Below are 25,916 nucleotides of genomic sequence, written 5' to 3'. Positions count from 1 at the left end.
CCTTACTTGGTGTTTTCATCAGCATTCATGGGTTAAATTATGAGTTCTATGCAGATGATTCCCAGATCTATACATCTAATCCTAGTTTCTCTCCTAAATTCCATTTCCATATCCCCAAATTGAAATTTTTTGAACTCGATATTCCAAGGGACCCCAAACACAACATGCTTGATCTAGAATTCATCTTTCTTTCAAAAATTTGAACTTCTTTATTACCCTTGTGGATATCACCAACCTCCAAGTCATCCAGATTGGAAACTTTACCTCAGTATTATCCTCATCTCCCTCCTCTCACTCACCTCACATATTCAATCCACTAACAAATCTTGTCATTATTAACTTCACAACTCTTCTCCACTCATTTCTGCCACTCCAATGCAGGACCTCATTACTGCTGTTGGACTTCTAACTGATCTTCTGGCCTCAAAACTCTTTCCAGTACAATCCACCATCCACTCAGTTTCCAAGGCGATCTTTAAAGCATAGATCTGACCACATCATCCACCTGCTCAATAAGCTCCAGGGGCTCCCTATTGCCACCAGGATTAAAAAACAAACAAAAATCCTCTACAATTAAAGCTCTTTGTACCTGGCCCCTTGCAACCTATCTAGTTTTCTCACACTCTTATTCTCCTACTTGTGCTCTAGGTTACCGCTATCCTACTCTATTTGCAATTCATAGAAAATAATGTCACATCTCCTATCCCAGTGCCTTTGAATTGGTTGCTTCCTCAGCTCTGCCTCTTTATTTTCCTAAGATACATCTCATCTCACATCTGCAGACTTTTCTTGCTCTCCATCACATACAAGTCGAGTTATATAATAGTTATTTACATGTTTCTCTGGAAAGAAAGCTCTTCCAAGGTAGGGATTTTTTTTTCCTTGTTCTATTTTCATATCCACCAGCATAGTGCAAAGGTATACAGTATATGCTCTTGTTGTCTGGATTATCAGTTTCCAAATCCATCCTACCCTGCTGAAATGCAGCCTCCAAGAAGGCTGAGCAGTGGGTTGGACAACTGTTTGTGACCATCTGACTGTTGGCACCTGAAGACAACCAGGTGTCTCCTCTTGAGGTTGTGGACGTAGATTGCTCTAGCTTTCTGGGTGGAAGTGGCACTTCAATACTGTTGCTTTTAATCTTATATTGGTATACAGTCTCCAATTAAACGAGACAGAATTGATGTTAACTGCATCTGTATGGGTCCAAGCCAGTCCCATCCCCTCCTTTCTTTCCTTCATCTCTCCTTCCCTCTCTTACCTTCCCAAACCCTGGAGTAAAAATGTTATCTGAAGGGCAAATTCTTTCTCATCCCCCCCCCCCCCTTCCTCTTCCTAGCTTCTGCTCAGCGCTAGATCTTTTGTTTTTGCTTTAGTCTGTGGAGAAGCCTGGTCAACAGCTTGGAACACTTAGTCCCAGGCCCCACCCCACCTACCCCGCATAGTGCCTGTTAGTCAAAGCAGTAGGAACAATCTTCTAGCACAACAATCTAGGTAAGCCCGTGAGTGGAGGTAGATTACACATATTGAGGTGGGTGGAAAAGTTCTTTCAATTTATTGCATCCTGATGGTGCTCAACATCAGTCCTTTAAAAACTCAAGGAAGACATCTATTGCTCTTGCCAGAGAGGCCTGTCTAAATCAAGGAGATATAGAGGGAAATACTGACAGCTGCAATGGGTTATACACTGCAGATTCAAACAAAATCAGTTTCCATTGCCCCTTATTACTGTGGGGAGAGATGGAATACCATATTCATAGGCATTTTTGTGCAAAACAGCAGTATGTTGAAGATTTAAAATAGGTGGCAATAAGGATGTAGGGAGATAAAAACTGATTTTTGCCCAGGTTATACAAATGCTTTAAGTCTGTCCATAAGATCCTCAAATTTAAAACAGAAAACATCTTGGAAATCCTAGAGAAGGATCTAATTCAGAAGACACTCAAAGATCCAGATGTCAGGTACTTATTTCTTAATGCTGATTAGTGTGGTGACTGAATCAAACCTAAAAACTATAGAAATCTCCTCGATGATATCCATGGACCAAGAAAGAACAAAGCACCAAGTTTGTCCACCGTCCAGATTATGATAGCCAGTTAAGTTAATCAGCGGATTTCAGGAACAGACACTCTTAAAACAACAAAAAACAGGGACCAGACCTAGAACAAGTGGTATGGGATGTTTTTAGGAATCATGCTATTTTAAATGATTCCAAAATACTAATAAATTCCTTTATTTCAACATCAATTTTATTTCTATTGCAGTACTGGGCTTCAAGTCAGTGAGACTTGTACAGGAATCTGTGAGATCAAGGTCATTAATTTCTATCTCGGGCACTTCCTAGGACTACTAAATCATATGGATTGTTTTTGTTGGTGGAGATCTCAACTTCCCTGAATACTAATGAAATCTCAAGTCTGTTAAACCCATTCTTCATTGGAGAAATAGTCAAAAAGTAGACCATTTGGAACTAATCAGCTTTAGAGAAATTTCTCAGGCTGTTTAGTCCAGACATTTCATTTGGCAGATTGACGAAACTGAAGTTCAGAAAAGTTGGAGGACCTGTCCTAAGGATACCAATACAGTTAAGGAAGAGTTAGGATCTGAATCCATGTCCTGACTCATGCTACACATCAATAAATTGCTCAAGATCTCCAAGAACTGAAATGTTTCTTATGAAATTTAACAACTTTTTGGCCAACCTTAGCACATAAAAAGAATTCAATATTGAACTTTTTGTGAAATTGACATATGAAAACCGAGTTATCTTTGACCCTCTCTTCAAGGATCATATCCTAAATCGCTTTTAGTAATCTAAACTCCTTGAGCACATAAGGACTATGTAATTTCTTTGCATCTCGAACACTTAACCTATCTTTGCACATAAAGATGGAAGAAAAATTAGATATTAATTGCTTTACCTTATAAGAAATTGTTAAACTATGTCTTATTAGAAAGTTGCTCAAAAATTTTATTTCATGGAATATTAGAAAAATACAAAAAGTGAAGAACCAAATTATGACTAACGAGAAATGTTTTTAAGTCCTCAAAAGATGGTGTTTGACCCTGAGACCACAGGTATGTTCTTTGTTAATCTGTGGCTCTCATTGAAATGAATTTCAATAAGAGTATATGACTTTTTTTAGTCACAGATACCTTAATTTTGGAAACTTGCTTTGGTTCTGTACTTAATATTTGGATTACTTTTAGCAAATTAAAAATACATAACTACTTGAGGACAGCAATCCAAATTACAACTGAATCATTCAAAAATGAACTAGGAGTTTTAAAAAGGCATAATTTTTGAGTTTTGATTTAAATTTGACTAATTTTGCTAGCGTGCATTAAGTATTTAGTACTTCCAGATACGTAGATTTAAGGCAGTTTTATTTCATATGGTACTCAATAGTGGGTGAGTGGATTTTAAGATTTTCCACCCCCATTAAATGACTGATAATTTCTCAGCACTGTCCATACTGTCCCAGGTTTTTTTTAAAGCTTTGAAAAAAACCAAAAGGAATTTTATTACCATGTTGCTTCAGTCATCATCTGGGGGAACAAGTCTTTTGTGGTGCCAACCACCTATAACAGAGGGGACACGTAAAGCAGACAAATTGAAGCAACAAAGCAGCCTACAGCACTAACAAAACAGCCTGGTGGTCCATGAATATCAAACCACCTTTGCCTTTTTTCCACTTAGATCCTGATGGAAACCCAGGACTCTGAACTCAACAATCTTAGAAAACAGCAATGTTTCTTTCCTCCTGTCAAGTGCCCACCCAAAGGTATCACCCTGAACAGCTTTGTGTAAATTCAGCTTGGCATCTATTCCTGCAGGTGCTACTTGAAGTTGAAGAATTTCGACATCTCATTTTCCATTAGAATGGGAGCTTCTTGAAAGCAGAGAGAACAAAGTATGTATATATAATAAAAGAAATCGGGACCAAGAGTAAAATGACTAAAAAGTAACTGAACTGAAGTATTGAGCCAAGATAAAAGAAAAGCATGGAGCAAAAATCTACTTTTGTTTCTTGGACAATAGGGAACCCTGAAAGGGTTTGTTGTTGCCACTCTTGAAAGTCATTAAAAAGAATCCAAACTAGGGACAGCTAGGTGGCAGTGCAGTGGATAGAGCACCAGCCCCAGAGGCAGGAATACCCAAGTTCAAATGCTGTCTTGGACACTTAATAATCCAGCAAGCATTAAACTCTCCATTAAGCAAAATTTCAAATTTTAACACTGCTTAAAAACTAACACTTTATTTTGGGAGGCTTCAAAACAGATTTAGTGACTAAGAAGCTGTAGATATTTTGGTTCAGCTGTGAATCAAGCATTTCTGCTTTACAAAGGCCAATTCCTCAGAAAGGCAGTACTAGAAGTCTTACCAACAACATTCCACTTATGTTTCCTGGAATGATCTTTGGTTCAAAGCTTGAAACTGGGTTGACAAAGGGGAAAAAAAATCAATTGCTATAGCTCAATTACAAATTCCTTCTTCAAAAGGTAACAATTCACTATACATACAGCTTAATACTTCTAGTTCATGATTTCTTTGTACAGAAATCCCTTCTCATAAGCCAGATCCTGCTCCAATTCATAATTTGAGAAAGCTTAGTGATCAATGAAGGGCACAGAATGGCTCCATTAATAGAACTGACAACCTTTACCGCTTCAGCTGTAGTGAACTGTTTTATTTTTATAACTGTTAACTTTCAAAAAACGCTAAAAATTAAATCCTAAGATTAATGCAAAGACTAGACATTCTCACAGGATGAAACCAGAATTAAAAACCAAACATAAAACCTGGTCCATATTAACCCAAGGGTCCAATTTATGTGACCTTGGAAAAGTTTTAACAACCTCCATTTAAGCTGAATTACAAATCTTAGTTTCAAGTCAAGTCCTTTTCCAGCACCTTATAATCCAATCCAGCCCTCCAATTCTCAATGAGAATTTCTACTTAAATTCTCCAATCTCCTGAATTACTCAATTTTCAACTACTCCAAAACCTTATATTCTATGACCAATTACTTATTCTGAGGATGACTTGATTTCAAAGACATCAAAATTCAATAGTTGCAAATCAATTTATTTAAAGAGATGAGTGATTAGGCATCTGCAATGGTGACTTCAACTTCTACACCTGGTTCAATGCTGATGGAAGTGATCTGCTTAACAATCTCGGAAGGACTGTGCAAATCAATAAGGCGTTTGTGGATTCTCATCTGGAACCGATCCCAAGTCTTTGAACCTTCGCCGCAAGGAGTTTTTCTGGTTGTGATGCGAAGTGTCTAAAAATGGGAGGAAGGGCAAACCAAACTTGTTTTAGAAGTTATACTTAAGAAAACTTTATGAATGCAATAAAGTTTTAGCTATCTATCCGTATCCTGAAGACACCATCAACCATGCTAGATTTTTCTAAGTGTGTAGGACTAAAGGCTCCATCCCAGCCTTTCGTACCTTAGTGGGCATTCGAACAGGTCCCTTCACTTTCAGGTTCTTTTCTTTGGCTCCTCTAATGAGATCGGCACACACTGAAAAGGAAAGAAAGAGGCATTGGTTTGGTTTAGTTCATTCAAAGGGGTCTAGAGCGACCCTATCTCGGAGGTGGCTCAGAATAGCGTATAAGGCAATCACAGAGAAGTCAACTACTTGAGGTTTGGTCATCAGCGCCAACCTGTGTGAAGGCTGCAATCCATGGGCCCGTGGCGGACGCCCGGCAGGGGGGCATTCCCGGCCCTCGGTGGCCCGCAGTTCGCCCGGGGCACCCCACGCTCACCTTTCTCGAGCGACTTCACGTTGCGGCTGGTGAGGGTGATGCGGATGCGGTGAATGGCCACTTCGGGCTCCACGAGCGTCTTGCCGGTGTCTTTGAACGCCTACGACGGAAGGCGGCCATTAGGGGGGGAGGGGGCGGAAACACCAGCCCCGAGGAAGCGGGCTACGGGAGGGCGGCAAGGGGCTCGTTCCAGCCCGGTCGGGGGCCGGTGGCGCGCGTGGGCCGAACCCGCCGCGCGCGGCTCTTCCCCTCCTCCTCCTCGGCCAGCGCGGCCCAGCGGTGCGGAAGCCCCCGGCCGCCCAGCCCCCTCCGGCCCTCCTTACCATGGCGGTGGAGCGGCTTCCCGACCGACTTATTCCTCGGGGTGAGGGAACAGCGGTGAGTCAGGAGGAGGAAGGCAGGGAGCGCGGCCCGCGGAGCCGCAGCGGCGCTATCTCCACCCAAGAGGAAGGGGTGGAGCCGGAGCCGCGCTTTTATAGCCGCGGCCGCGGCCCGGCGCCGCGCGCGCTGGGCGCCCATGACCCGGAAGAGGAAAGGAGCGCCGACAGCCGCGGGCGGACGGAGCGCCGGCCGGGTCGCCCTGCAGCGACCCCTGCCGCTCCGGCGGAGCGGGCGCTCCGACTTCCGGCCCCTGAGTTCCGGGCTCGCCCCGACCCTCGGAAGCCGAGGCCCGGCAGCCGGCGTGAGGAGGGAGTCCCGGACGGAAAGCGGGCCTCGGCCGGGGGCGACGACTTGGTGGCGGAGCCACGTGGACCGCGCCCGCCCCGCCCCCGTCGGAGAAGCACGTGCCCTCGGCCGCCTCCCCTGTCCCTGGAAAAGCGCGACTTCCGGGTTGGGGAGGGCGGGGGCCTCGAAGAGGGGCCCAGGTGCAGGGTAGGGAGAGCCACCGGGGAGGGGTCAAAATGAAGGGGGGAGGCCGTGAGAACTTATATCGAGAGGCGCTGGGGGGGGGGGGGGGGCGGCCAGGTGGCGCAGTGGATAGAGCACCAGCCCTGGAGTCGGGAGGACCCGGGTTCAAACGCGGCCGCAGACACTTAATAGTGACCCACCTGTGCGGGCGTGGGCAAGCCGCCTAACCCCGTGGCCTTGCCAAAACCTTAAAAAAAAGGAGTGGTACTAGGTAGAGAGGAGGGGGCCGGGGTGAAGATGGCACGCGGGGCGCCTGCCCCGGATGCCAGGGCACAAGCTCCATGAGGAGACTTGTCCTAAAACAGGACCAAACCACCTGGAGCACCTGGGCACAGGCTGGCCAAGGCTCAGGAGAGAGAGATGGAAGAAAGGGGGGGAAGCTTCAGAAACTAGGCCACAGAGGGAATGCAGTCCAGATGACGGCCATCTGCTGGTCCATTGTGGCAATGACAGTGTCGTGTGTACATAGAAATACACATATATATTTGCATGTATGCATACACACATATTCTTATATGAAAAATGTGACAAACATCTTTTTTATGAAAAGAAGTTGCAATTGCATCTTTCAAGCATTTTGTTTGTAGAGGCTGTGGTATTTTTGTGATGACAGAAATCAAATCCTTTCAACCTCGATGGACCTGCTCCTTCCATCAGTGCAACCATCAGGGACATGAAGAATACCATCTGTATCCAGAGAAAGAACTGTGCAGTTTGAACAAAGTTCAAGGACTATTCCCTTTACTTTAGGAAAAAAACCCAGATATCTTATTGTCTGATCTTGTTATCTCTTATACTTTTTTAGTTTCTTCCTTAACGATATGATTTCTCATCACATTCAATTTGGATCAGTGTATACCATGGAAACAATGTAAAGACTGGCAAATTGCCTTCTGTGGGGGGTAGGGGGAGGGAAATAAGATCAGGGGAAAATTGTAAAACTCAAAGTAAATAAAATCTTTATAAAAAAAAGAAGAGAAGCTTTATGGGGCGCCTAGGTGGCTCAGTGGATAGAGCACTAGCTAGCCTTGGAGTCAAGGCTGATCATCGCTCCCATGTTAGAGCGTACAGTGTTTTTCCTGGTTCTGCTCATCTTGCTCAGCATCAGTTCATGCAAATCCCTCCAGGCTTCCCTGAATTTCCATCCCTCCTGGTTTCTACTACAACAATAGTGCTCCATGACATACATATACCACAGTTTGTTAAACCATTTCCCAATTGAAGGACATTCACTTAATTTCCAATTTTTTGCCATGTGGTTGGTATTTTTAATTCTTAAAGAAAACTTAGGAAATATTCTCTCCCAGCCAAGCAAAGAAGGTAGTCAGAGTCAAAATGAATTGGAAAACCAGTCCTATCTGTACTTTTCTAAGCTAGTCAGATACTAGTGTCCATGACAAAGGAATTCTTTAAAACAAATATTTCTTTATCGAGTGAATTGGCAAAAATAAATAGTGCAAAGAGCTTGACATAGCAAAAACTTGGGTTCAGATCTTAGTTCTGGCAATGTATGACCCTAGGCAAGTTTCACATCTCAGACTGGTAGGGAACTCAGGATTCCCTTAGTCAAAAAGAATAGATTTAATCTCTTCCACATGAGAACCAGTTTATTTTGGCTTAGAAGACTTCTCTTATCATCCCAAATTCTAGTAATCAATCCCCATGTCCTGGTTCCTGGGCTCCTCATCATTTTGATTACCCTTTTTCTGTATTCTCTAACTTGTTGATGTCCTTCCTAAAATGTAGCACCCAGAACCTAACACTTATGCCCCACAGAAATCTGACCAAGGCAGAATATAGTCTCATAATCACCTCCTGTGCTCTGCATACCTTACCTCTCAAAGTAGTTGTTTTGAGTAGCATATCACATTGTGAGCTGGCCTGTGGAATCCTCACTTCTTTTTTTGTTTGCTTTCCTGTAGCACAGTGGTTCCCAAACTTTTTGAATTCAGGACTCTTAGACTTTAGAAATAATTATTGAGGTCTCTTCCCCCACCCCCAGTACCTGTTGTTTATGTGGATTATATCTATTCACATTTACCATATTAGAAATTAAAATGACTTTGTATGACTCTTGTGGACTCCCTGAAAGCATCCAAGGAATCCTTAGTGGTCTATGGATCACACTTTGAGAATAACTATAGAATTTCCCAAATAAGAAAATAGTATCATCAGTGGCAATCCAGCCATCAGTCCAAAATACATTAAGTATAATACTATGCATCAGACCTTAAAAGGGAATATAACATGAAAAGACATTTATATGCATATATATGTATGTAGAGATAATGCATGCATACATACAATACATACATTGTATGTGTGTGTGTGTGTGTGTGTGTGTAAAATGCTTTCAGGAGAGAGAGAATTCTAACAGGGAGGTTCAGGAAAAGTTTTCCATGGATGTTGGCACATGAACTAGTTCTCAAAAGAATCTAAGGATTCTCAGAGTAGAAGTAAGGGTAGAATGCATTCCAGGCATGAAGTGAAAAGGCATGGATTGCTAACTTCAGAGAGCTGTGAGTAGGCCAGTATGGGCAGAAGGCAGAGTTCATGAAGGGGTGTGCAATAAAGCTAGAAAGGTAGAATGAAGCCAAATTGTAAAGGGCTTCAAGTGCCAAACTAAGGAGGGTAAATCTGTGATTTAAAATTTGCTAATCCACAAAGGGGAATCTGTAAGCAGTCAATCATCATTTGAATAAACTCCTAGTTTAATTGCCCCAGACTTGAAATGTACAATACACAGTTTTATTTATTTTTTATAGTCACAACCATTCTAACTATTTACCTGTAAAATGGAAATAATAATACCTATAAACCCTGTCTCATAGAGTATTGAGGATCAAATGGATGTAAATTTTAAAAGCTAGGAAAAATAGTGATTAATTATTAATCTAGTTTCATGGGTTATAGTGAAGTATAAACTCCTAGTCATACAACAAGATCATTCAAGACTCTTTGGAAGTTGTTACAGGGCCAGGGATTGAACTTTGATTTCGTTGTCACAGAGATCTATGCAGATCAGCTCATTCTCTGTAGCTTTTATTTTTTAAGGCTAAAACAATAGTTTGTTATTTAAGCATTCAGCAACATCTCAGCGATCAAAATTAAAAGTAATACTAAGAATGGAAGGAAGACTTCTCTACAACATGATTAGGTGGGCTGCATTTGAAGCACCCCCCCACCAGGGTGTATGTGGTGAAAGCATGCTTATTCATTCATCCAATAAATTAGGAAATGCAGAACTGCAGGGAACGGGGGACACACAACTACTCATTTCTGAGCTGGCATAAGATCTTTGATGGACTGTCCCTGCTCCAAATGCTTCTCTGTCTTTAATGAGCAACTTCACACCATCTTCCACCATCTGCACCAACTCCATCTCTGACCCAGTCAATCAACATTGGTGATATCAAAGACACCACCCACAACTGCTGTGTCCACACCCCCTAAGTCCCTCTTCTGCAGCCTCAGCTTCTTTTGCATCTCACCATCTTGCCCAGGTGGGGCATGTCAGAATATAACCCAGATGGGAGTTCCACATGAACTTGGTTCTTGGTCTTAAAAACGGGTATCAATCTAGGTGTGTTCATTGCAAAAGTGTGTGAACACCTCCTTCATGTTAACCCTCTTCTGGAGATGACCCTCAGATGATTTTCCTCATTGATCCACAAAAGATAGGTCTTGGCGTTGTGCTAAATGCCCCCAACATCAGATCAGTCTCAGGCCATGCCAGAGATCAAGAAAACTAGGGAGACAGACTTGTCAAAGAGTGGTCATCAGTCAACTGCTACTGTTTCTCCTCAGTCATATTCTTCAGAGCAAAGTATTCCCATTCTGGTCACCTTCCAGGCTGGCCAGAGCTTCCACAGAGAACTTCCCTATGGCCTTGCACTTGCCCCTGCTACAATGAGGGTGTAGGTAGAATCCTTGGATGCTCTGGCCAGATTAAACAGAAGAACTCAGCACATAGTTGGGATCCAGGTCATTACCATCCTGCAGATTGTCAGGGTTAAAATCAGTCTTAGGCCCATCTGAAGACCTCCGTGTCTGCCTTCAATGATAGGATCAAACAGTTCCTTGAACATATCATAGCTCTCTTTATCTCCAGCCATACAACCTACAGTCATGTGGAATGGGTGCCCTGGGTTATCCATACTGGTCTGAATGACATCACTCACAGTAAAGCTGCTGGATGTAACCTTACCCTAGAATTTTTCATAGAGCTCTGGCATCAGCACCTTATCTATGTGACTGTTGTATAAGGAGAGGTCAGTCCCAGGCCACCTTAGCTTGAACTCAGCCACCACATCCTGTAGCTTATATTTTTAATAAATTTCTTAGGACCCTGAGAAATTACATGATTTGCTCAGGATCACAGAGTCAATATTTGTTAGAGGTTGGACTTGAACCCAAGGCTTTCCTGCTCTCTCTACACTATACCATACTGCAACAAGATGTAACTATATAAACAACCCTGTTCAATGACACCCTTATAATAAATATCAGAAAGTTCATGAGACAGGAAGCTATATTCTGGCCAAACTTATTCACCACTGTGATGGAGGAAAATAGTCCAATAGAGGCAGGATTCTCTGTGGATGGTGTGGTCCTCCAGATACTTTTACTTTCAGATGACATAATGATCACTACATCAAACGCTAAAAAATTGCAGAGCCTGCTGGTAGAGATATATGATCATTGCAACAAATTTGACTTGGAGAGATTAAATGACTAAAAATATTTCTGTTGTCCAGATTTCAAAATCCATTTGGATTTGTGTTTCTCTGAATCCCAGTTATGGCACAATACTATCTCTTTATATTTATAAATCATAATTTGTTCAGTCATTCCTCAATTTGAGGGGTACCCCTGTAGTTTCCAGTTCTTTTGTACAACAAAAAGAACTGCTCTAAGTATCTTTGTACATATGCATCTTGTTCAATAGTGATTCCGCATCTATAGCAATGGCTCACTCAGAGCTATAGGGTTTGGAGAAATGATCATTTATTTAAAAAAAAGATGTGAGAAGATTCTGGAAGATCATGAATAAAACAGGACAAACCATACTCTCCAAATTTCAATCACAAAGATAAAATTTTGCTTCAAAGCGAACTCTGAGGAGCAGCAATAATTAAAAGTCGGGGTAAAACAGGTATCCTAAGACAACTTGGGAGGATCTTAGGAAAGACTTTCAGGGAGTCTGGACCATTGGAGTACAACATCTGCAGTTAATTACTGGGCAGCTTGTCAGCCAGCTACCTCAGCTTCAGGAACTGTCACCTCAAGGCAGTGTGAGATTTGCACAGCTGAGTAGGGGAAAATTAAAGACCTTTTCCCCTACCAGGATGCCAGGGCTACCTGTGCTGACCAAATGCCAGCGCCTATGGGTGAAGAGGAGCAATGATGACTGTGGTAGAAGAATGGTTGGGAACCTGTTGGCTGTGAGCACTTTTAGGATAGCAGAGTCCTTGATTTTGGGTTCCAGGGCAGAAGGGCGAGCTGAACTTTGCTACCATGGGAGGGACTGCCTGGAGCAAGAGCATTTGTAGTAATAGCATGGCTAATGAACCTAACTAGGGCTCAGAGGTAGAGGGGAGTACTCATGGTTGGGCCCACAGACATTATTTAGAAAACAACAGTATAAAAACCTAAAACTTGAGTCCCCAACTTCCTACACTCTGGGACTAGAATCTTACCATAATAAGCTGCTTGAAGACAAAATACAAAATAGAAAGAATGAGTAAGCAAAGAAGAAATAACCCAAACATAAATAGATACTTATGGGGATAGAGAACATCTAGGTTCCTACTCAGAAGATAATGAAGTTTAAAAAAGTTATTCCTACTTTAAAGAAAAATATCAAATGATTATAAGACCAAAGAAAGAGTTCTTAGAAGGACTTTAGAAGAATTTTTTAAAAATGAGGAAAAATTGGGGGGAAATAAGAGCAATACAAGAAAATAAAGGATAATATGAAAAGAAATGTAAATAATCAGAAAAAAAGATCCAAAAACTTAAGGAACAAAATAGTTCCTTAAAAACTAGTATTGGGGGGCAGCTCGGTGGTGTAGTGGATAAAGCACTGGCCTTGGAGTCAGGAGTACCTGGGTTCAAAATCCAGTGTCAGACACTTAATAATTACCTAGCTGTGTGGCCTTGGGCAAGCCACTTAACCCCATTTGCCTTGCAAAAAAAAAAAAAGCCTAAAAAAAATCCCTAGTATTGGGCAAGGGGAAGCTAAAAATGGTATAAGATACCAAGAAGTAATAAAACAAAAGGATGAAAAAAATGGAAGAGAATGTGAAGCATCTCATTAGAGAAACAATTGATCTATCAAACAGATCAGGGGCAGCTAGGTGGCTCAAAGGATACAGCATCAGCCCTGGAGTCAGGAGGCCCTGGAATCGGGAGGACCTGAGTTCAAATGTGATCTAGGACACTTAATAATTGCCTAGTTGTATGACCTTGGGCAAGTCACTTAAACCCATTGCCTTGCAACCCCCCCCAAAAAAAAATCAAAGATTTAATTTACGATATGTTGGACTGAAAATTGTTTTTAAAAAAGTCTAAATAGATTACAAAAATCAGTGACTATTGCCTTGGAGTTCTATGAGAAGGTAAAATGTAAATAGAAAAAAATCCATCAGTCACCATCTGAAAGAGATCTCAAGATGAAAACTCATGGGAACATCATAGCCAAGTTTCAAAGTTCTCAGATAAAGGGAAAAAAAATACAAGTAACAAAGGGGAAAAAATAAATATTGTAAAGCTACAGTCAGGATAAAACAAGACCTAGTAACTTCTACATTAAAAGAGTGAAGGACTTGAAAACATTTTGAAGAGCAAAAGGGTGAGTTATCCTTCAACCAAGAATAACTTACCTGGCGGCCACCAACCCAGGCCTGGGGCTCCCATGCTGGCCAAGCAGCAGTGCTTCGGGAAATACTTCCTATTTGGTTTTAACATTGTTTTCTGGCTTTTGGAGGCTGTTGCTGTTGATCATAGGCCTGTGGGCCTGGGGGGAGAAGGGTATCCTTTCCAACATCTCCTCACTTACCCACCTGAGTGGCCTGGATCCTGTCTGGTTCTTCATGGTGGTTGGAGGTATCATGTCTGTGCTAGACTTTGCAGGCTGCAATACCTTTTACTCAAGTTTTTCTTAATGTTCCTTGGCCTTATCTTCTTTCTGGTTCTGGTCACAGGAACCCTGGTCTTTGTTTTTAAGGACTGGTTTAGAGATCAGCTCAATATCTTCATCAACAACAACATCAAGGCCTATCAGGATGATATCAACCTGCAAAACCTCATTGACTTTGCTCAGGAATATTGGTCTTGCTGTGGAGCCTGAGGGCCCAGCGACTGGAACCTCAACATCTATTTTAACTGCACTGACTGGAACCCCAGCCATGAGCGGTGTGGAGCGCCCTTCTGCTGTGTCAAGGATCCTGCAGAGGATGTTCTCAATACCCAATGTGGCTATGATGTCTGGCTCAAACTGGAATTGGAAAAGAGCTTCATCCATACAAAAGGCTGTGTGGGCCAATTTGAAAAGTGGCTGCAAGACAACTTGCTTGTGGTGGCCAGGGTCTTCGTGGGCATCACCATGCTCCAGATCATTGGCATTTGTTTGGCCCAGAATCTTGTGACATCAATGCGGTGAAAGCCAATTGGTGAGGGCAGAGAGGGTGACTCTGAGCCAACAGGATCCACTCCTCAGAGGATGGGCAGCACTGGCTGGTGCCACAGTCAGCTGTGCCGATGAACTCCAGGGGTGACTTTAGCAGGCCCACCTTGAGGAGCCCCTACTCAGCACCAGGCTCAATGATCGTGGCACCCCTGAGTTATTGCAGTCGGGTGGGGCTGCAGGGAGGGTATTCATATTTAGGTTACAGAGAACTGTACAGAGTGGGGGTGGGTATGTGTCCATGCTGGGGCAATGTAAGGGGCGCAGCTGCCTATTCCCTCCCCTGGGCACAGCTATAAAGTCCAGAGATGTTATCAAGGACTTCTGGGGTGGCTGGTTGTCATGGAAACAGCTCCATGTAAAGTGGGGTAGGGGAGAATAAAAGGTTCTAAATCGATTACTGGTTCCTGAGAGTCCTGATAACAGGGGCAGTATCATTCCTTGATGCTACCCAGGCCACAGTCCTTGGGGTGAGGGGGGGGAGGGCATGTGCTAGGGAAAGCTGGGGTGGGGAAGGGTTCTGCTGTTGCCCCCTATCAACCTCGTGGAGACTAATAAATTGTCCTGAAGCTCAAAAAAAAAAAAAAAGAATTACTTACCCAACAAAACTGAATATAATCCTGAATGAAAAAAAGGACATTTAATGAATTGAAAAGCTTTCAAGTTTTTGTGGCAAAAAGATCAGAACTCAATGGATACTTTGACATATAAGATCCAGGAGAAATGTAGGGTAAATATTAAAGACCAATTATAAGGGAATGAATAAGGTCTAGATATTTAATTCTTATGTGGGAAAATGTTATCTGTACTCTTTAGAATAATAAAGAGTTAAGTATGATGGTATGACTCTAATAAATAAAATTGGGTAGAGAGAGGTGATATGGGGCAATTATCTTGTGCAAACAAGGCATGAAAGGAAGAACTGTTACAGTGAAAGCAAGTAGGGGTGGAGGACTGTAGTGCTGGAATCTTATTCTCACTAGAAATGAGTTAAAGAGGGAATAACATCTCTAGAAAGATATAAAAGTCTTTTAATTTTATAAAAGAAATAAGAGTGTGGATGCAGGATAGAGGAGGGACTTTTAGAACAGTGTGTAAATCAAGAAGTAGGAAGATAATAAAGAAGAAATTCTTAGAAGGATGCATGAGTTATTATATCATACAATCTTGAATTTTGTTTTACTTTGTGGTAGGTGTGTGGATCTGTCTCATTTTTCTAACAGTTCTAAAATCTGCAATTATAGGGACAAAAGTAAGGAGAAATTTGAGACAGGGAAATTGAGATGGGGAAAAAACTGGGCTACTGGGTAATATAGTAATAGTTTTATTATTTTAAAGGGTGGACAAGTCAATAAATATCTGATAAATATTCATCATTTTAACTTACCCAAGAAAAGTTTTATTAAGGTAATGAATATATTCTTGTATTCTTATTGATAGCACTAGATAATAAGGATAATTAATATGTAGGAATTACTCCAGGTAAGATTTGAATAATTCCAAAATCAGCAAATATCTCAATAAGAAGAAAAAACTAAACATGAGTTTTAGGAAGATGATTTTGATAGCTCAATGTAAGATGAACAGCATTGGCAGGTGGGGGGAGAAACTTTAGTTAAGGTAAATAAAAGTAGGCTATTGCAGTAACCTAGGTATGAAATAATGAGGGCTTGAAGGGTGACTGCATATGAAAAATTTATAAAGATAGAAATGAGAGTTCTTGGCAAGTGGCTGGATATGTAGGGTTGGGTGAAATATAGTGAGGAGTCAAGGATGACAACTAGGTTGTTCACCTAAGTAACTAGGAAGATAATGGTGCCTTTGACAGCATTTGAGAAATTAGAAAAGGGGAGATTGAGGGAGAGGGACAACGGATTCTATTCTTGACATGTGGGATTTAAGATATCTATAGAATTTTCAGTTCAAGATGTTTAATCAGCAGCTTAAGATATGAAGGTCCAGGGAGAGTTTCAGGCTTGATTGACTGAATTCATGCTATCTTCAAATAAAATAGACAGAGAAAAGAAGGAAAGGATGAACGAGGACAAAAGAAAGGAATGTCCAGGATAGAATCTAGGACATCTATGGAATGATCTAGCAAAGGAGACTTAAAAGGAGTGAGATAAGTATAGAGAACCAGGAAAGAGCACTGTCATAAAAAGTTATGTTCTCTCTAGAGACTTTTTAAAACTTCTTCTCTTTTAGAGGAAAATTCTATCCTCCAGTTCCAATCTTGAAATCACTTCTCTTTCTGAACTTGGGAGAAATACAGTTTTCAGTATCTTTAGCAATTTTTAGGACCCCACATAAAACAGTCAATTCAAACATTGCCAAAAGAATTATTATACATATATTTGTGTGTGTGTGTGTGTGCACATATTATTCTTTCTGTGTAAATGTTCTCATTTTTATAGAAACTTCTGCTTGCCTAGGGGGGTATGGTTTCAATATTTATTTGGGACTTTCATTTTTGACTTCCAAATGGAGTTCATATCTGTCTCTCTCCCCCCACCCCAAACTCAGTCTTCCTGAAGTAAAGTTTTGCCCTTTCTCCCTCTACATTGGAGCCATATAAGGCCTGCAAAATCATTTGATCTGTCACTGCCACAGCAATGGCAGCAGTACTCGGAGTTCAAGAAATCTAGGAGCTTTTTAAGGGTGAATTAATTAAATGTTTGACCAAATATAACAGGCTAATTTTTAAGTTGATAATTTTGTACAACCTGCAAATTATGTTATAAATATCCAAATGACCCTTGGCAGAAAAAAAGATTCTCCACCCCGATCTACAGAGATCCATAACTTCTTGCCAGATCTCTGATCTACTATCAACATTAATTACACTAGACAAAGATTTACTGAATTTTCTTTTATATAAAGAAGACATAATAGTAATGTAAAGTTAAATATCATTGATTTGATCAAACCCTTAAGTGACAAGATTTTATAGCCCATTACTTTACTCTAGTAAGAACATCTCAGTAGAATTAAATTCTAGTCATTTCAGTGAGGTGTAACAGGAAGGCTATTCCAGTTTGTCAGGGAAATTTGATCACAATCAACGAGCTGTCTATAAAATTAGGGAACGAGTTCAGAAGCCACACATTTGAGTATCTAGAAGTCTTCCAGTCAAGAAGACTTGAGAAAGAATTAGGGTCAGAGGATAATAGTTTTACCCCCCCCCCCCCCACTTTGACTAGAGAAGTATCTTCTTTAACTTTGAAGGATTAGGACAATTTTAGACTTCTTATCTCTATTAGCCTAGTATTGTGCCTGGATGACAGTGACTAGTGGCAGTACCTGAAGTAGGAGATAAGATATAAGGAGGAAAAGATAAAAAGCTTTTAAAGAGCTTGGCTACAATATACCTAAGAGAAATATATTGAGGACTCCAGCAAAACAATGTCCTGGACTTGAGTTAGCTTTTTTTTTTTGTAGTATGCTCTCTAAATTAGAGCCTATTTCCCCCAGATTTTGTTTGTACTGGTATGTGACAGACTTTGGTGGTGGTGAGATTTTTTTTTTGTTAAAATAAAACTATACCATCTTAGTAAATACCTCTTTATTTCTAAAAGCTAATTTGCTTGGACTAATTGATATTAAATAATAATTATAAGGGAAAACATAAGTTGAGGACTTATGAGTCATAACAATAAAAACTCTCCAACCCTTCAAGGATACCTCTGGATTTTAAGGAGACAGTGAAAATTATGCTCTGATGACCTGCCATATTGATTAGGGGTTGAGATAAAGAATCACAGAATGTTATATAGTTATAACATGTCAGTGACACAATGATACAATAATAGCAATAATGGTAAGTGATTGAATAAGAAATTTTAAGAAAATAGCTTCCTGAATTTCCTGGAATGAGGAATAGTAACAGTTTATTCCCCTGAGTGTAGCCTTCTTCCAAAGGGAGAAAACATTATCCACCATCTTCTTGGAAGTCTGAATTTTGAGCTCATCCTTCTCTAACAGGTAAATGAAGGAAAAAATAAAGTTGTCTTCCACTGCTCTAAAATTTCACCAATGTGCTCTAATCAGTTCAGTTGCTGATTTTGTTCATTAGAGCATGAAAGGAGCCAGTACCAAGAGATCAATACCCAATTAACTTTTTTAAAAAAAATTTATTCATTTTAAACTTAAATACAAAAAGAGAAAACTTCCATATATTATATAGAACATGAGAGGATTTCGTATAAAACAATAAATTTCAATTTTAAGAACACCTATATAATATATATTACACATGTTTTTCAAAGCTACCCAACTCTGCTTCCTTCTAAGCTTTCCTTTTGTTCTCTACTGTGAACTTTAACTTTATTCACTCCCCACAAGGTTACAAGTAACCTGTATATACACACACACACACACACACACACACACACACACATATATATATATATACATATATATGTATATACACTCACATACACATATATTTTATATATATATATACACATATATGACTGTTCTGTGCATATTTCCACTTGTCATCTCTTTCTCTATAGGTGGATAGCATCTTTCTTCATAGATCCAAGTCTTTCTATGTTTTTCTAAATCAATGAAATCATCATTTCCTATACCACAACAGTATTTTAACACAATCATATCTTATCTGAGAGGTTGTCTATTATAAAAAATTTTCCCCAAATTTCCGCAATCCTTCCATATTTGGTTACAAGGGTTTTATTTATATGTAAAAGTTTTGATTTAAAATAATTTTGGACTTTTAACAATGTTCTCACCTTAAATATGATTTAAGATCTGATATTGCTGAATTTCCTTTCTTCACATCTTTTCCCTCTGGTTCTGATGTTTTGTTCTTCCAAATAAACTTTATTATTTTTTTAACCATAAAAATAATATTTAATAATTTAATTGGGATGACTTTGAAAAGATTAGTTAAGTTAATATGTCATTTTTTATTATGTTGGCTTTATTTACAAATGTTACTCCAATTATTTCAATCTGAATTTATTTGTATAAAAAAAAAGCATTTTGTGCTTATGTTCATATTGTTCCTGTAGTTGGTTGTGTTGGCAGGTATATTCTCAGATATTTTATACTGTCTAATTATTTTAATCCCATAACAATATTGAATTACATTGGTGACAGTGTAGTTTCCCTATTTTTCTCTTTTAATTAAATCTGGTTTAGCTTTGGTTTTGTCTGTGATCATGATTACTATTCCTACTTTTATTACATGATAAATTCTACTCTGATCCTTTATTTTATTTTGTGTCTCTTTATTGTTTCCTGAAAGCAATATATTGTTATATTAACATTTTAAATTTGCTATCCATTTATGTTTGCTGAGTAAATTCATCCCATTCTAAGGTTAACTTTTACATTTCCCTCCTTCCTATTTGTTCTTACTATCCTTTGCACCTTATTTACCCTATCCCTTCTAATTTACTTCTAATTGCTACCTTGCCCTACTATTCCTGGATCTACTCTCCCTCTAAGAGTCCTGCCCTCTTCTCCCACTCAGTTCCCCCATCTTTTTTTCTTTCTAAATTTAAAATGACTTTTATACTGTATATATATATATATATATATATATATATATATAAATATATATATATATGATTAATGTTCCCTCTTTGACTCATATCTGATGAGTCCCTATCACCCTCTCTATCAATTGTTTCTTCTGAATCAATTCTTTCAGGTCTCATTTGTATAAAATAATTACTCCTTTTTATCTCGCTCTACCCAGTTTTACTTTTTAGAGTCACCCCATCATACACAGCTCAGTCCAAGTCTTTCTTTCAAACTACTTAAATAATGATATGTTGTAAAAATATTGATAACATTTTCACATATAAGTAAAAAAAACCCAAACTGACTCTTTTTTATTTCTGCTGTTCTACATTTCTTGAGGTGATGTTTTGTCCTTTTTTGTGGAGGAAATTTGAAGAGCTAAAAGGTTTTTGTCCTTCATCATTTTCCTAGAATCTTCTCTCAGTCCCTAGTCATTTTGCTTGTGCTTCTTAATGTAGTGGGCTACATGAATGACCATTAATATTGGTTTCTGGCTTTGCTTTCCCTAAGAACTCCAAAACCAGAGTCTCAAAAAAGTCAAGTTCCAAATGCAGGATCAACTTAATTTAAGCTATGGGACAGTATCTCTTTGAGTACCTAAAAGTTACCAATAATACCTAAATAATTAAAAACTTAAAATTTCATAATTATTTTAATGCTTTAAGGCCTTTCATTATCTAAGACCCTAAACTATAGCATCTACATCAATCTGCTATGAATCAAGAGCTAAATGATATCATTTTTTATATGTAGGTAGTTAAAATAACAGTGGGCAGTTAAGAAAGACAATATAACAGTGAGGGAGGGAGGGAGGGAGGAATGGGGATTTGAAGTCAGAGGATTAATTTTTCATCTTTATGTAGCAGGTCTTTTGTAAATGCCCTACAGAGGAAATGACACTGACACTAGCAATATACATATATATATATCTATATCTATATCTATATCTATATCTATATCTATCTCTCTCTATATATATATATATATATATATATATATATATACACTCCTAAGATTCTTCCTCACTCCCAAAACTGGAAGAGACTTGAAAGCCAATATGGAAGATGGACAGATACAGTGGGAAGGCAAGGACACCAAAATCTAGTTCATTTCAATGACTATAATGAGTCTGGAATGGAGAAAGAAATGAAAAATTAGAGGGACATTTTCTCACTTTCTTATCCTCTGGGAGTCAGATGTCCCTTTGGAATTTTTGCTCCCTTTCAATTCCTTGTTTTCCACTGGACTAGGTAAAATCTTATCCTCTTTTTAAATTAAGACTTTGATTTCCTAAATCATACTGTGAGATCTATCTGAGATCTAGCTATCTATCTTGGTTCTTGTCCTTCAATATCAAAGAAGAACAAAATATCATCACTATGTTTGAGACAAATTACAGTGTGTCCTATTGTGTGTGGCTGATCAGACCAATACAAGCTCAGAATGCTTTTCCACAGGTTGGGTACAAATAATCCATGAGAACACCTGGGTGGGTACTGTAAATTCAGAAATGTCAGATTTCTTTTGAGCTGCTTCAATTCTTCCTTTCTCATAGAGCTCAGCACCCTCACTGATTAGGGCATACCATGCTAGGTAGTCTTGCATCAGTGTCTCCCATGCTGCACAAATTTCTTCAATAAGACCTTCAGGGTGTCTTGGTATCACTTCTTCTGACCCCCTTGTGAGCACCTGCCCTGTGTGAGTTCTCCATAGAATAGTTATTTTGGGGCAAGTGAATATCTGGCATTCTAACAACATGTCCTGTCCATTGTAATTGCACACTCTGTAGTAATGCTGGAATACCTGGTAGTTTAGCTCAAGAAAGGACCTCAGTAACTGGTATCTTCTCCTGCCAGGTGATCTTCAGAATCTTCCTAAGACAATTTAAATGGAAGTGATTCAGTTTCCTGACATGGCACTGCTAGACTGTCCAGGTTTCACAGGCATATAGCAATGAGGTCAGCACAACAGCTCTGTAGACCTTCAGTTTGGCAGTCAGTCTAATGCTATACTTTCTTTTGGAGCCTCCCAAATACTGAGCTAGCTCTGGCAATGTCAGTGTCAAACTCATTGTCAATGTGTATCTCTTTGGAAAGGACACTGCCAAGGTAAGTGAACTTGTCCACAGTACTTAAAACTTCTCCATTTGCTGTAATCAATGGTTCCACATATGGATGGTGTGGTGCTGGTTGATGGAGCACCTGTGTTTTCTTGGTGTTAATTGTTAGACCAAAATTAGCACAAGCAGCAGAGAATCTATCCATACTTTGTTGTATCTCAGCTTCAGTGGCTGCATTGAGAATACAATCATCTGCAAATAGATGATCATGTACTAACATTCCCTCCAAAATCTGACAATTAATTTGAAATTTGTAATCTACAAAGAACAATACCATATAACTCTTATGATTTGGGTTTGCTTTCCACAGGGATAAATTGAATAAATTTTCTCTTAAGAAATTTCTCTTTTAAAAAAAAAAAAGGAGAAAAGAAAAAACCCAAGCTGCAAAAAGAACAAATGATAAACAAAATCTTCTCTATTAAAGCTTTTTCGTAATCTATTCTAGACCTCTCCTACCATTCAAGTTTTCCAATATATGCTCTTTGATCCAGTGATATGATCTTCTAGCTATTCCATGGGGGAAACAACAACAGCTTTAAACTCCAGGAATTTTCTCTGTGTCCCCCATGAGATTGTCTACTTCCTCATTTCTGCATGCTGTCTTCTCTTGTTTCCATTAAATTCTGACTAATCTAGTTGTTTTTTATAATTTTCTTTTCTCATCCCCTCTTAATTCTAATACCTTCCCTCTCTTGTTTCCTATTTTTCCTGTATATAGCTTGCTTTATATATATTTGTTTAAATGTCTTCTCCCTCATGGGATTATGAGGTTCTTGAGGGCAGGGATTATTTTTTTAACCTCATTTTGTTGACCCAGGGATTAAATAATAAAAGTTTATTGATTGATTGATTGATTGATTGATGATATTTTCCCTCCTTCTGGCTTTCTTTGTTGGAGGTCATTTTCAGCACTGACTATGAGAAAAAAAATCTTGGAAAAAGGTTGAAGGAGTTTCTTAGAAAAGGAAAACTAAGCTTCCCAAGAAGTCAGCAACTAGGGAATTTATGCTTACCTGAAGGTAAAGAGAACAAGTTATACAAGGTCATATAATAGATATGAAGTGGCAACAGAAGCCATATGATGCAATAGACAGAGGTCTGTCCTAGGAGTTTAAAGCATCTGAACTCATTTCCTTCATTAGATGCATACTACTTGCCTTCATTAGATACATACTACTTGCATTACCAGATTCACTTTTTATTCCCTTCCACCCAGGGAATTCAGGCTTTAAATTAGATACTCCTTAACTCAAGGAGTTCTATTCTAATGAAATCACAAGTCCAGAGGAACTTATTTTGTTATAAATAACAAATATAAATAACTTTTCTATACTCCTCTGTATCTCCTTTGGTCTTCCATATCTCTTTTCAATATTTTATTTTATTATTTTGTTTCAGGGACCCAGTAACCTAGACCTCTCCTTACATCAAAACTTACCAATAAGGTTCTGTTCAAAAAATTCCCTCCAAGGAAATTAGGTTTTGCTCTATCCACATTAAAATTAGTCTTCTCCAAACCTATGTTTTTAGCTTTTTTGGTAAAGAAGCATTCTACCAGTGAATTCATTGAACTTCAGTTTTTAATCAAACAGTTTTAAATGCTGTATTCTTTATGCATTATAGTAACAGAGCATTTTAAAAATGAATAGGAAGTAAAATTTTATATCCCCTTTATACAGAAGTAGCCTATATTTTCTTGTAACTTTCATAAACCAATCAAATATTATTTTATAAATTTTTTAGTTTAACTTAGATTAACCTAATCAATGTATAGTCAACTCATATTAGAGCACTATTTCATTTACTACTTCTATTTTTATAAGTGTTTTGGATGAAAAAATTTTTAAAAATTTTTCAATATTCCTTTTTTTTGCCATAAACACAAAACCCTCACTGCTTTAAAGATAGCAAATGGCCAGAAACATAAACTTTATCTTTAAAATTATATTTATAAGCTTTCCATTGAATTGGATTTGGTCTTTGTTGACCATTTCTCCATTTCTGCAATTTAAATGATGAAGGTGAATTTAAGTAATAGGTTTACTAGATAAGTACTTTAGCAAGTTTTGTTTTTAATGGCCTTCATTTCTATTATTAATTTTTAAAAAATAATGGGTGTGAATCCTCCTGGCATGTATTACTAAATACAAGCTTCTCTGTGTCTTTTTTTTTAATCAGGCGCCTGCATATTTTACCATTAGTGCCATCTTGTGAGCAGTCAGAGCAACATGCAAAACAGAAACACATTGTCTAAAGACTGACAGCATTAAAAAAAAGAGAGTCTTGAAGTATTGGTTGGTATCAGGGATGACATAACATTCCTCTCAAAAATATGGATTGTCTTAAATGTCTACATTTTTGAGAGGAATGTTATGTCATCCCTGATACCAACAAAGCATAATTAAATATGTGAACTTGCAGAAGATTTTACCTTTTTGAAAAGGAATAAGACCTTCTCTTCCTTTTTTAAAAGCATTCCTAGACATTTTATGATGATTTTAGTTGGCACTCTTTAAAAATCATTTTGTGAGGGTAAAAGGAGAAAAAAAAATCTGTGGCATTTACAACAAGTTTGGGCAATGCCTACCAAGGTCCCTTCCAACTCAGATTCTGTGAAACTCATAGATAAAAGTCTTAAGAGTATTTGTGGTTAACTTAAAGGATGAAGTCATCAAGATGGAATCTTTGTAATTGTGATTATGAAAATGTTTTGTCTCCACCTTTCATTCAGGGATCTCATGTTACTTAGACATGAACTTATGAAGTTTTTACAAAGTTCAAAGAAATTTATATCCACAAAGACATTGCCCTGAATGAATTCAGAAAACATTCCCCAACATGAATGATGATAAGGCTAAAAATCAAAATGTCAACACATACAATGAAATTGTGGCTGGTCCAAGCAAAGACTAGCTGTTTCATTGACTGGGATTTTTTTGATCATTAAATAGAAAGTAGACCTATTTCATTAGCAAAATTCCAAATTGCTTAGCTAGAATTTTAGGAAATGATTTGCATGATTTTTTTGTTACTTTTTTTATACTATATGCCCCAGTTAGAAATTCTAAATTTTTATAGCAAATTTGGCTTAAATAGTAACCCATATCCAGGGGAAAACTGTACCTATTAATTTGTTATTCCCCATGCCAGTATAGTTTCTTTATAGGCATTACTTTGCCCTCCTAAGCTTCTCTTGTTCCTTTGTTGAGGTGCAATGTTCAAGGGGGCATATATTCAGGTTGGTTTCTTGAATAGTCTCCTCTTGCTATTAATAAAAATTTACCATCACAGCACTTTATGTATTATGTCATTTAATCTTCATGACAACTAGATAAATACTGTGAGTATTTTTACTCCTATTTTATAGAAGAAAATGAAGCTTAGAATGGTTAAGTGATCTTTTTTGGTCACACAATATCAGAAGTGGTACTAAAATTCTAGTTTCTTGATTTTAAGCATAATGCTCTGCCATGTATAAAAATGAATTTTGAAATGTATTTAAATCAAAGCATGAATAAAATATTAAAATTGACTTCTATAAGCAACACATAAAAATCATTTTAGGGAAGACTTTAATTTAAGACCTGTATGAGAATTTCCCCTATCAAGAAAACCATAAGTCTGGTCAAAAAAGAAATAATTTATTGTCATTTCTTATACATGTGTCTGTCTCTTTCCCAACATACATAATAGTTGTTTTCTAAAAGTTCTTAAGTCTGTTATTTGGAACTTCCTATAGAAAAAAAATCATAAGCAGATTTCTCTGCTGAACCACAATAACCTATTTACCTGAGAATATAACTGAATTCCTCCACAAATGCCATACTCTAATATTTTATCTTGGAATAGCAATGACTTTAGGTATTTAA

At 38.5% G+C, this 25,916-nt stretch overlaps 1 protein-coding gene, 1 long non-coding RNA gene, 1 other non-coding gene and 2 pseudogenes across 3 annotated transcripts in view; 1 reads left to right on the top strand and 4 right to left on the bottom strand.

Moving 5' to 3' along the window:
• LOC141499733 (uncharacterized) overlaps positions 1 to 1,289 on the bottom strand; it is a 44,292-nt gene extending 43,003 nt beyond the window's left edge. The window contains exon 1 of the long non-coding RNA XR_012471748.1: positions 300 to 1,289. This is a non-coding gene — a long non-coding RNA (uncharacterized LOC141499733). The remainder of the gene's footprint in view (positions 1 to 299) is intronic.
• A 3,779-nt stretch (positions 1,290 to 5,068) lies between these two features.
• On the bottom strand, positions 5,069 to 6,193 carry RPS20 (ribosomal protein S20). The gene is made up of 4 exons (XM_074200722.1): positions 6,103 to 6,193; positions 5,780 to 5,879; positions 5,461 to 5,534; positions 5,069 to 5,291 (listed from the first exon to the last, which is right to left on the bottom strand). The coding sequence occupies exons 1-4, from the start codon at positions 6,103 to 6,105 to the stop codon at positions 5,109 to 5,111; spliced, it is 360 nt and encodes a 119-aa protein (XP_074056823.1). The 5' UTR covers positions 6,106 to 6,193; the 3' UTR covers positions 5,069 to 5,108.
• Positions 5,606 to 5,675, bottom strand: LOC141503872 (small nucleolar RNA U54). The gene has a single exon (XR_012473156.1). It is a non-coding gene; the product is annotated as a small nucleolar RNA U54 (small nucleolar RNA).
• A 3,768-nt stretch (positions 6,194 to 9,961) lies between the features above and the next one.
• LOC141499216 (creatine kinase B-type pseudogene) lies at positions 9,962 to 13,606 on the bottom strand (annotated as a pseudogene).
• Positions 13,605 to 14,365, top strand: LOC141499215 (tetraspanin-17 pseudogene; annotated as a pseudogene).
• Positions 14,366 to 25,916: the final 11,551 nt, after the last annotated feature.

Source organism: Macrotis lagotis, chromosome X (assembly GCF_037893015.1).
Source record: "Macrotis lagotis isolate mMagLag1 chromosome X, bilby.v1.9.chrom.fasta, whole genome shotgun sequence".
Classification (NCBI taxonomy): Eukaryota; Metazoa; Chordata; class Mammalia; order Peramelemorphia; family Peramelidae; genus Macrotis; species Macrotis lagotis.
Note: the sequence above shows the minus strand (reverse complement) of the source record. Positions and strands in the feature narration are given on the sequence as shown.